A 12,458-nucleotide genomic window follows, 5' to 3' on the forward strand; every position below is an offset into this window, starting at 1 on the left:
TGGCCTTGCCATAACATTTTTCTGTTATGCGGCAGAATCGGTCCCTTATTTTGTACAACATTGACAATTTACGCTTTCTATTAACACCAACGTTTGTCTTTTTTCCTTTAGGACATCAAACGGTTCATAGAGTCTTCCAAAAAAGGAGCCGTCCTGTTCAGCCTCGGTTCCAATGTGAAGAGCGAAATGTTAGGAGAAGAACGCATTCGAATGTTCATAAAGGCATTTGCAAAATTCCCCGATTATCACTTTTTATGGAAATTCTCTAACAAGGAGAAATTGAATTTACCTAAAAATGTCCTGTTGCAAGATTGGATGCCCCAAAAACGACATATTAGGTAATACAAAATTATTAAAACTTAATAAAATAAAACTGTTAAGAAATTGTTGGAATTATGATCAATTTTCAATTTCCAGGGCACCCAAAAACTGTACTATTTATGACACATGGTGGTCTCCTCAGCACCCAGGAGTCTCATTGGCACGGAGTACCCATGTTGGGGATACCGTTCTTTGCAGATCAGCACACAGTAAGAAAAATTATAAATATTTTAGCAAACTAGTGGTGCATAGCTCTAAACGCAAATTGCTGGAACTTCCCGTACCAAAAACTAAATCATTAAAAAATACTTTGCAACACTTTGAAAAAATTACATTTTTTGAGAAATTTTGAAATTTTTGTAAAAAAAATTGACTTTTTTATATTTCGATTTTCTTGTATTTTATTTTTTTTTTGAAAATTTTTAAACACTTTTTTAAGCAATAGCGCTGTATAGCTGATTTGGAGTCGAATTCGATGTATATATGTCTAGTGTTCATTTTTGAGGGGTCAAATGGCATTATTTTTTACTTTTTCTATTGGATCTCCGGAGACGCTGAACCTGCTTTTACAAAAATTTTACCAGTTGTTCATATCGTCAACACAAGTAAAATGTTTTCTGAATTATTTAAATCGGACGTTTCGTTATCTCAAAAACTAAAATACCATTTTTCGCACTTTTTGCCCCGTATCTTCGAACCGGCTAGACCTGCCCTTGTCAAAAACTTATGAGCACATCTACTCCTCATCAGTAAGAATTATACAAGGAGTAGGAGTACGTTTTTTGAATAATTCAAATCGGCTGATCCGTGTTCCCGAAATAGTCGACGAAAATTTGTATCCGCACGCACACACACACTCACACATAGATATATTTTTTCTAAGGTATGCCAAAATGTTCAGAAACTTCTGAAATGTAAAGATCAATTAAAATTTTCATTTTAGATTTTTTTGCGATTACTGTAGGAAGTTAATTAACGTGTCGAAGAAGTTATATGTGAAAAAATCCTATTTGCTAATTTTATATTTTCTCGACGTTTCAAGTCGTATTGAATCGTTCGACATCAAAATTGGGAAAAGCATGAGTTTGTATTTGCAGTTTTGTACCTTTTTCAAAACAGACTGCACCGATTTAAAAACTTTAGAAATCTTTCGACCAGAATTTGCTTTTATTAGTTTTGCGCCGCGATTGATATCTTTATACAAGAAATTTTTTAAGTAGCCATTTTTTATGAAAAGCAAATAAATGCATCCGTGCGAAGTAGTCGACGTTTTTGCCAAAAACCATGAACCAAATTAAAAAATTTCAAAAATTGATTAAAACATTGATTAAAACTTGCTTTAAGGCAAAATGCCACTTACACCTACAGCTTTTGTTTATAAAAATAATAGTTTTATTAGTTTCATTAAATTCATATGTACGCTTGCCATGCATATCCAAGCCTAAGTTAAAATGTATCATACATAATGTATGGGCAAGCGTTCTGTTAGGTTAGGACGGCATGGCAAGTCTCGTGATTTTTTTTAGAATTCAATCTATCAGTCCATTATGTATTCATTGCAACAACTTTGGAAGTTCCAAATCCCAATTGGTATTAAATTTTAGAAATGCTAAATCCTAATTGTACTTGATTATGTCTATTAAATTATTTACACATTCAGGGGAGGACCAATAAACTTGTTTGTTTTAAGACAAAATGCCACTTACACCTAGTTATACAAATTTGTTTTTATTTGCAGAACATGAAACGTTCGATTGATGCTGGAGTAGCTGAAAAACTAGACATTTTTAATTTATCCGAGGAAGCTATCATTGCCAAATTGTCGAGGATGCTCTCTGAACCCAGGTAACAACAATTTATAAATGAATATATATATATATATATATATATATATATATATATATATATAACTAGCTGACCCGCCAAATGTTGTTTTGCCATAAAAAAATTATTGTAATAATAATTCTAAGTATAAAATGCTTAGTACGAAAATAACTAACTGATTGCAAATGTGGTGCATAAGTGAAAGAAGCAGCTACCAAAAAATACATGAATAGTTTACCCACTGCCAAGCACGCCACATATAAATGTCCTTTAATAGTCTTTGCAAGAGCCAACTTAATCTAAAACTCATTATATTTAAATGAATACTGCAATACAAAATGAAAAAAAAAATACAACAAAAACAGTTCACAAACGACAGCAAACATTTTCAAAAAATGAATAACCATTTTCTAAAGAAAGAGACATTCGTTTTTTGGAAATGTCAAATTAATCACAAAAGATTTAAAAAGCTAGGATGTAAGTTTATAAAAATTTTAAATTGTCTAGAAGCAAAAGGAAGAGCTACGTTTATTAATCCTAGAAAAAATTAAACAAACAAATAAATAAATAAAACATGAATCTGCAAATATTCTTAACTTTTTTTCCAAATTACATATAATGCTTAGTATAATTATGAAATGTGTGTTTAAATTTACTCATATATGCTGAAAACATGGTTTTGATGTGGTTTGGATTTTTATTATTATAAATTGGCTTATTCATTTATTTAAAAATATATTGAGATTTTTTTCTATTATTTAATATTAATTAAAACATTGCAATCCACTTTAGTAATAGTCAGTAATTTAATCTTTAACAGTTCTGGAAAAAAGAGCTAAAAGAATTCTTTCAGTTTGTTGTCAAATTAGTGGTGTATGACATTGTACCTTAAAACTTAACTCAGACAAAATTTGATTTTTGAGAATTTTGAAATTTTTGAAAAAATTGACTTTTTTAAAAAAAAAGAATTTTTGTTTAAATTTCGTAATATTTTGGAAATTTTGAACTTCTTTTCAAAGCAATCGCGCTGCTTTAGCTGCATGGACACGAAATATGGAAGCGCTTAAGCGCCGCGTCGCTGTCTTACGATCAAAGTTACGGAACCCATGTTAACAAAATCTATACGTATTATTAGAATCTCTAAAATAACTGATAATTTAAAGTGCATGTCTGCAAGGATCATTTTTGACCGCCAAATGGCATTTTTTTACTTTTTTTTACTCCATCTCCGAAACCGAAAGACCTGCCCTCCCAAAAATTTTATCGTGTTTCAGAAATCGTCAAATCGTTTAAGGTAAATCATCTAAGGTATACCAAAATGTTCAGAAACCTCTGAAACGTAAAGATATATCAAAAATTTCATCTTCGATGAAAAGACGTGCTAATTAGTTTTTGACAAAGACAGGTCCAGCGACTTCGGAGGTATGGAGCAAAAAGTGCTAAAAATGACAGCTTTTAGGAGAGCGGATCAACCGATTTGAATTATCCAAAAATCATTCAATTCGTAATGATAGGGAGAAGTGGTGATTAGGTTTTGGCAAAGGCAGGTTCAGCCGTTTCGGACATACGGAGCTAGATGTGCAAAAAATTGCAATTTTTGAAAGTAATAAGCATCCGATTTGAAGATTCAAAAAACTTTCTGCTTGTGTTGACGGAACGATTGCTTTTGAGATTTTTTTTAATTTTCACAAAATATTTTTTTTAATATCGAAAATTGTACGAATTTTAATTTCAATTCGGTCTTAAATTCTAAAGCTCACTTATATACATAAAATAAATAATTTTAACTTTGCAATTCAGTTTATATAATTCTTAAAAATATTAGACAATGTCCTTCTTGTTAAATTCGAATGATTGAATTTTACTTACATTTTGGGTTTTATTTCATTCTCAGTAAATACATAAAAATATAGTATTTACAATAATATATTTGAACACATTTAATAATCCTCAAATACTTCATTTGCCTTTATTTGCTGAAAGTTCCAGCAACTTGCCTTAAGGCACGATTAAACTAGTTTAATCTAAGAATTGGTCCCTAAATCTAGACTTGTTGCAAAGAAGATGAAGTAGATTAAATTAATCCTTTATAAAAAAAATAGACCGGATAGTTTATCATCAGATGGTATTATTATAAAGATAATGAAAAACTAATAACTCATATGATTATAGACCCATAAATTAATCAAAAATTGGCCCATAAGTCTAGACGATATATAGCACATTGAATCATTTTTTTCTAAAGAAAATAGACAGGTGTGTTTATCATCAGATGGTATTATTATATATTGACTCATTTGCTTAAAATTAAAAAATCTTCTCAAGTGCTTTTCAATATTATAAAGAAATCAACAAAATTTATAAATAAAATATCATAAACCATAATATAAATTAAGTTTATTAATAATTATATTAAGACATTATTTAAAAAAGTGCATAAAACAATATTTCTTATAAAAAAATCACAAGAACGACTAAAATTCATAATAAAACATAACAATGATTATGCTTAAAACTATAATATATAAAAAAGGCACATCGTTACAACTACAAAACTTTCTTCTCATTATGTAGTTCCTTCGTGTGTCTTCTAAGACCCACTTTCTTTGCAAACGACTTCGAACAAATCGCACATTCATAACAATCCCCATCCACATGCACTTTCAAATGTCTATCCAAAAACAACTTCAAGGCAAACCATCGATTACAAATAATACACTCAAACTTCTTATCGTGTAAAGCCAAATGCTTCACCAAAGCAGCTCGTGTTGAATATGTGTTTCCACACACTTCACATTTAAGCCTCGCATAGTAATGTACTAGCTCATGTTTATCCAACAAGTCTTTTCTGGTAAACTCTCTAAAACAAATTTTGCACTCATGCAACCTGCTCTCGGTGTGCAGAAGCATGTGGAACTCCAAATACTTTTCTAAGGTGAAAAATTTATTACAAACCTTGCACTCGAATTGTTTGGCAGTCGTGTGAGACTTTAGGTGGTTGGATAAAACATACTGACTCGAAAAGCCTTCATCACAAAGCATGCACTTGAATCGTTTCGTATTGTTGTGGTTCATTTCATGGTAGACGAGTGCTGAGTTGTGTGGGAAGATTTTGAAGCATATTTTGCAGCAGAGGGATGGTTCTTGTTTGACTTCATCGATTGTCACCTCGGATTGTAGGAATCTTTGTAGATAAGTGTTGTCTTGTGATTCTTGTTTTATGTGAATTGAATCAGGGGTAATAGATTGAGGTGTGGATGTTTCCTCTTGGGGTTCTGATTTTATCACCAATTTATTCATATTTATAGATATATAAACCACTGCTTAAAGTGCAAAGGAGGTATCTAAATCTTACCATCTGTTTCATGTGTGTACACTTTACACAATGGTAATAAAGCACCTTATAACAACTTTATTGCCATTCAAATTTAATAAATTTGGTGTCTTCACAATTTCAATTAATAATTGAACGCCATTTTGTAATTTAACAAACTTGAAGTTCAGTCTTGAAAATAAATAAAAATACTTACTATTGAATTAAATCAATGCAATCAAAACATCTACATGCTTTGCATTTACTTTTAGTCTTCCACGTTTTAAATTAACAATATAATAAAATTATTATTAAGACAATGTAACCACCTTACCTAGCATTTAGATACACCCAACAAGTTTATTACAATACACTGTTATTATCCACCAAATCAATATATTTCAATGACTAACATAACTAGCTTTATGTTTAAAATGTCTTTTCACCCTGCCATGCTTTAATTTATTTAATTTTTATTAAACAACATTTTCGTTTTAAAACTTACTGAACACTAAACGTCAAATAAAAGCGTGCTTCCATAGGCAAAAGAAGAGAAGGGAGTGCCTCATGTGTTAAAGGTTTGACATGCTGCGGTTATCAAGCACTAGCGCCACTAGTGAGTTAATTTGTAAACTGAATGTGAATTAAATGTTTGTTTGGTGAATATTTTAATATAGTTGTAAATGGTAATTTTCCTGAAGCAAGCATGCATACATGAATTTTACGATATGCATAAATAATTAATAACTTAATCAATAAGAATTGAAATATAGTTAATTTTGTACTTGTTCAACTATGTATATAGCTATTTTGATGAAGTTTGTATCGTTTATTTTAAATATAAAGTTTTCGCTTTTACTAAAAACTAATCAATTTCCAATTGATATCTGTATTTGTTTTATTTTTCATAGCAAACTATACAATAAGTACATTCAGCTACAATTGTGGACAATTTGATGGCACCTTCTGTTATTATATCGTTAAATTTTTTAGTTAATTGCAAGAAATGATTCATTACATGCTTCAGCTTTAATTTATATCTTTCAAACAAACTTATAATATCTGTAATTGTACTAGTTATAGAGCACCAGCACTTTTCGCAGGAATATAATATTTTATAATATCAATTATTTTATTTCCAACCAGTTTAGTTTTACTCTCTTATCTATGGTTCAGATCAAGAATATTATCAAGTTTTATGAAGATCATCAAAATAGTATATCATCAATTAATTTTAAAGAAACGGTCGACTTGGTCATTGTCAAAAACTAATTGATTTTTCAAACTCGGTACAGGATTTTAAGCAAAAATCTAGGTAGACGAACAATTGTGCATTTATAAAGAATAGGCTGCTAATTATAAAAAATAGGCTTGGCTGATCATCGAATAAAACATTATTAAGAATCTTTTCAAGTTTTATGAAGATCATCAAAATAATGTTTCATCAATTAATTTTAAAGAAACGGCCCTTTTGATATTTGTCAAAAACTAATTAACACTATTTATAACTAAAATCTTTTGAACAGTTTTTGATTTTTCAAAATCGGTTCAGGAGTTTTGGAAAAACGTAAGCAAAGAATTTTGCTCTTATCTGCTAATTATGAAAAATTGACTCAGCTAATGGCGATTTAATTAATAAGAATTGATTTTTAGCTATTTAAACAAAATTCTTAGCTTTTATTTTAAAAATCAAGTTTAGCTTTTACGAAAAACTAATCAATGCGATTTGCAATTGTAATAAATTTTAAACAAACTTATAAATTCTATGAGTGTACTAATTTTAGAGCACACTTTTTGCAAGATTATAATATTTTAGCATGTTAGTTCAGATCATGTTTTTCTATCACAATACAAAGTTTCATCAAAATTATCAAAATAGTTTTTCAGCAATTAAATTTAAACAAACAGCCCTCATGGTCTTTGTCAAAAACTATTTAACAATATACAACTATTAAATTTTGAAGAATTTTTGATTTTTCAAAATCGGTTCAGGATTTTTGGCTAAAATCTAGACCAGTACCGCGCCATCCATATATAAATAAGCATATAAGGCGCCACCCCTGTCTTTATAAAAAAAGTAATTTCACATATATTCGATATTAATATTATAATTTAGCTATCAGGCAACATCATAACACGTGAAAATATACATGAAAAACTTTTTTTACTTGATTTCTACATTGTTGGTTTGTTTTGGAAAATAGAATTTAGAAAACAGGTGTAGCCCCTTTGGCACGCCACACAGGTTGGAACCCACGTTTTAGACAAACAATTAAACACCTATCTGCTAATTATAAAGAATAGTCTTGGCTGATCGTCAAGTAAAACTAACCAACATGATTTCTATTCAAATGGTTTTGATGAAAAATTTTGAAATCAGTGCAGTCGTTTTTGGCTCATCATACTCGAACTTTTTCCAATTTCCGTATCAGATGATTCAGAATGACTTGGAATGATTTCTGTCTCTATCTTATCTTTTTTTTTCTTCATCTTAACGTTATTTATCTCTCCCTCTCTCTCTCCCTGTCTACCCCTTCCTCTCTTCCTCACTCTCTCTCTCTCTGTTATATGATCTAATATCAGACAATAAAACCAGATAATCCAATTTTCTTCATTTCTACATATTTTTTTCATCTGTTTATTAATCACAATAAAAAATTTCTTCTAGTTATCAAGAAAAAATGACCATCAGATCCACTCTCTTCCGAGATCGCCCTCAACATCCACTACAAGAAGCAGTTTGGTGGTGCGAATACGTACTAAGGCACAAGGGGGCACCGCATTTGAAGTCTCAAGCAGTATCTATGTGCCCCTTTGCACTGTTTATGTGGGACTTGCTTCTAGTTTGGCTAGGAGTCTTTTTAGGAGCCCTATTTTTAGTATTTTATGGAATTAAGAAGATCTGTTGTGGGAAGGAGAAAGATTTGAAAGCTAGCGAGGTGTTGAGGAAGGTGAAGAAGACGAATTAATAAATAAATATATATATATATATATATATATATATATAAATATATGTATATATAATTATGATATTAATATTAAGTAAATAAATAAAAAAAGAGTGCGCGTAAGGATCACACGCGATTGAAGTAAAACTTTTAATATTGTATGAGTAGGCAATTAAGATAAAAATAAAAAAAACATCATATTTGAATTTTAAAAATCATCTTTTAATAATCATATAACATCAATAATAATAAGATCTCCTGAGCATCGGCACAGCTGTCCTACTGATATTAAGAGTTTGAATATGATGTGAAGCTTTCTTCCTAATTTTGTTACCTATCTTACCGGGAAATTCAAACCATAAACGTAGAAGTTCATCATTATCGCCACGTTCTATGTACACTAATTTTCCCACACAACCATTAGCTAAGCCATCACTTACATCAATATTAGTTGTTATTATGTAAAATTCATTCAGAACTGAAATTATTTCATACGGCAAAGCCCCGGTATCAATAACCTATTTTTTTGAAACTGCTGACGAATGTATGATTGTTGATCTGTCGCATGGCAACCTACATAAATATCCGTGGCAGTAGATATTATTTTGTCTTCAACGAGATTCAATATAAATTTATTATATTCCATGGCACATTTATTCTCTAAGAAAAGTCTTATTCCATGAGGACATAATACAGCAACCTCTTCTTTTGTAAAAAAAACGTGATTCAATTAATGCAAGTTCATATAGGGTTTAGCGGGTTTAGCGCTCGACTTACGCATGACATGACGGGAGTGGATACTCGCGACATCAGCGCTTACGGCGTCGTAGTGTTCAACTACACGTTGGCATTTTCGTTGCATTTGTACGGATTTACACCCGTGTCGCGCCTAAAAATTTTTACACCCATATCGCGCCTAAAGAAGTTTTACTTCAATAAGATAAGTTAGTTATATTTTGTTTGTTGTTGACATTTTATTTTATTTGTTACAATGATAAATAAAATAAGAAATTTTGTTGTTGAATGAATAAGTATTAATAAATAAACTCATCTAAATAATTATTGGTGTTTTTATATATTACTTCAGTAAAAATTTATATTTTTTATTATTTAAAAATTAAGTGATTAAAAATAATGTTCAATATTATGTTTTTATTAAAGTATTATGTATTCATAATGTGAAAAATTGTCTAAAACCTTGGTGAATAGTAAAAACATTTTAGAGGTCCCTAAAAAAGCAAAATACACGTAATAAATTATCTGAAAATTTTGGACGGTGTAAAATTTTTGCAGGGTTTGCAAAAATATTGAAAAAATATAACTCAAATATTTTGCATTTTAATTTAGCTTTCATAATATAACTCATTGCAAATGTCATTATAAATTTGAATGCGATTATTTTTTTTTTGAAAATAACAATTAAAACCCGTGATCAATTGGAGATTTAAAAAAAATATCAATAAAATAAAGTTTCACGTGTTTAGTCAATAATACGAGTTGACTAAAAGAAAATATCTTCACTTTTCTATTTTCATTTTCACGTGGAATATTTTTTTTAACTAATTCTCTTTTTAACTAACTCTTAACTAATTCCTTTTATTAATATTGTTATTTATTTAAAACAAATATATTTTTATAAAATATAAAAGTAAAGTTCAAGTCTATTATTAGAGTACGTATAATTTTTAATAATTTTCTAAAGATTATGTTTTTATTAACTTCCTGAAGGAGAAGTTTATGTTTTCATAAAAAATAAAAAAAAGAGTGCGCGTAAGGATCACACGCGATTGAAGTAAAACTTTTAATATTGTATGAGTAGGCAATTAAGATAAAAATAAAAAAACATCATATTTGAATTTTAAAAATCATTTATTAATAATCACATAACATCAATAACACAGTTTAAAACAACAACGACAGATTAATTGCTATCATATTTCATATATGATATAATAGGTTTGTGATAACTAAAATGAGAGACATAAATTTTGCTTTGTAAACTATGTACATTTCTGGAGAAAACTGCATCAATAGTCGAGCCATATCTTGTGGTTGAATCAAATGGAGAATTATTCATTGTTAAATTGAATTTATTATTTAAAAAATCAATTAATGGTTGAGATTCTTCTGAACGAAAATTGACATTGAAATCTCCAGCAAGAATTAATGGTATCTCGTTGTGATTAGTGTTTAAAAGTTTTGCACCCTCATTAGAAAAATGAAGTAACTGCTGATGAAGAAATTCAATAATATTTGATATGTTTTTATTGGGAGAAATTTAAAGGACGACTATAATCAATGTTTGATTCTGTGTGTTCACACAGCGGACAACTGCAATATCACCTACTTGTGTAATTTCATTAGGAATATCCAGTAATATCGTTGGCGCAAGAAACTGCATAGGAGTGGCATTATGAACAGTATCTGAACATGAATGATAGACATTAGACAGCTACACCACCTGCTCTTGAGTTTGATCGTTTGTATTGAGTAACGCAGTAATAGTTCTGAATATTAATTCGTTCTTCATTATTAATCCAAGTTTCCGAAAATAACAAAAACGTACAACGTTGTAGCACTTTATCTTGCAGATCAGGCAAATGAGCTCGTAAACTTTGGCAGTTAAAGAAAAACAATGAAATGTCGTTCAAACTTATTATCTCACTCAATTTTTCTTCTTGTGTTATTAATCTACAAGTTGAAAGTCTTTGGAATTCAGTTTTTAAGTCCATTAATCCTGCTGGCCGTTTTCTTCCATTATAAAATTTTTTGTCGTTGTTTTAGAAATGATGAACAATCCATTAATGCTGGTAACTCGTGATAATGCAACATATAGAAGCTGCTGATTATGTGTTTTATTGTATTCATATACAATTTTATCAAAAGTACCACCTTGTGATTTGTGTATTATGAGTGCACAAGCAGACACTAAAGGAAAATGATTTCTTTTGACAAATATGATTTTATTTCTATTCATTGGAATAGATGAAGATTTCCTGAGAATCGGCACAGCTGTCCTACTGATATTAAGAGTTTGAATATGATGTGCAGCTTTCTTCTTATTTTGTTACCTATCTTACCAGGAAATTCAAACCATAAACGTAGAAGTTCATCATTATCGCCACGTTCTATGTACACTAATTTTCCTACACAACCATTAGCTAAGCCATCACTTACATCAATATTAGTTGTTATTATGTAAAATTTATTCAGAACTAAAATTATTTCATACGGCAAACCCCCGGTATCAATAACCGATTTTTGTGAAACTGCTGACGAATGTATGATTGTTGATCTGTCGCATGGCAACCTACATAAATATCCGTGGCAGTAGATATTATTTTGTCTTCAACGAGATTCAATATAAATTTATTATATTCCATGATACATTTATTCTCTAAGAAAAGTCTTATTCCATGAGGACATAATACAGCAACCTCTTCTTTTGTAAAAAAACGTGATTCAATTAATGCAAGTTCATATAGGGTTTAGCGCTCGACTTACGCATGACATGACGGGAGTGGATACTCGCGACATCAGCGCTTACGGCGTCGTAGTGTTCAACTTCACGTTGGCGTTTTCGTTGCATTTGTACGGATTTACACCCGTGTAGCCTAAAGAAATTTTTACACCCATATCGCGCCTAAAGAAGTTTTACTTCAAAAATTATATTTGAGTTGCTAATTTTATGTTTTCTCGACGTTTCAAGCTATTCTGAATCGAATGAGACCGAATTTGGAAAAGGTATGTATGTGAACAGATATTTTGCCATGAATCGACATTTTCTCAAAAACGGTTGGACCGATTTTAAAAAAATAAAAGCCATTTGATGTATCTCGATGAAGGTTATCGTTTGTCAGTTTTGTGCGACGATCGGCCGAGACGGTTCTTTGTGATTTGTAAAAAAGTGTTGAACTTTTCGTTCACACTTAAGCTAATGCCACCAAAGATATAATTTGGGAATGATACCGATTAGTTTTAGGTGAAAATCTACCGAGCCGTTTTCTTGTAATTAACTGTTGAAAAAAAAATTAAGCCAATTTTTATGAAAC

At 30.1% G+C, this 12,458-nt stretch overlaps 2 protein-coding genes across 2 annotated transcripts in view; one reads left to right on the forward strand and one right to left on the reverse strand.

The window, feature by feature from the left end:
- The window catches only part of LOC113371396 (UDP-glucuronosyltransferase 2B20-like), a 39,781-nt gene extending 31,288 nt beyond the window's left edge, over positions 1-8,493 (forward strand). Inside the window, exon 6 of the mRNA XM_026612025.1 lies at positions 8,127-8,493. Coding sequence (XP_026467810.1) covers positions 8,127-8,427 — 301 coding nt within the window. The 3' untranslated portion in view covers positions 8,428-8,493. The remainder of the gene's footprint in view (positions 1-8,126) is intronic.
- On the reverse strand, positions 4,683-5,934 carry LOC113371432 (zinc finger protein 60-like). Its single transcript, XM_026612062.1, has 2 exons — positions 5,793-5,934; positions 4,683-5,650 (listed from the first exon to the last, which is right to left on the reverse strand). The coding sequence occupies exon 2, from the start codon at positions 5,443-5,445 to the stop codon at positions 4,693-4,695; it is 753 nt and encodes a 250-aa protein (XP_026467847.1). The 5' UTR covers positions 5,446-5,650; positions 5,793-5,934; the 3' UTR covers positions 4,683-4,692.
- Positions 8,494-12,458: the final 3,965 nt, after the last annotated feature.

This window comes from Ctenocephalides felis, unplaced genomic scaffold, assembly GCF_003426905.1.
Source record: "Ctenocephalides felis isolate EL2017-DRISC unplaced genomic scaffold, ASM342690v1 CF-g0.4_SCAFFOLD_00845, whole genome shotgun sequence".
NCBI classification, from domain to species: Eukaryota; Metazoa; Arthropoda; class Insecta; order Siphonaptera; family Pulicidae; genus Ctenocephalides; species Ctenocephalides felis.

Bases quoted from the DNA above. Each gene is read 5' to 3' on its own strand.
- LOC113371432 (XM_026612062.1), bottom strand. From the start codon at position 5,445: ATGAATAAATTGGTGATAAAATCAGAACCCCAAGAGGAAACATCCACA.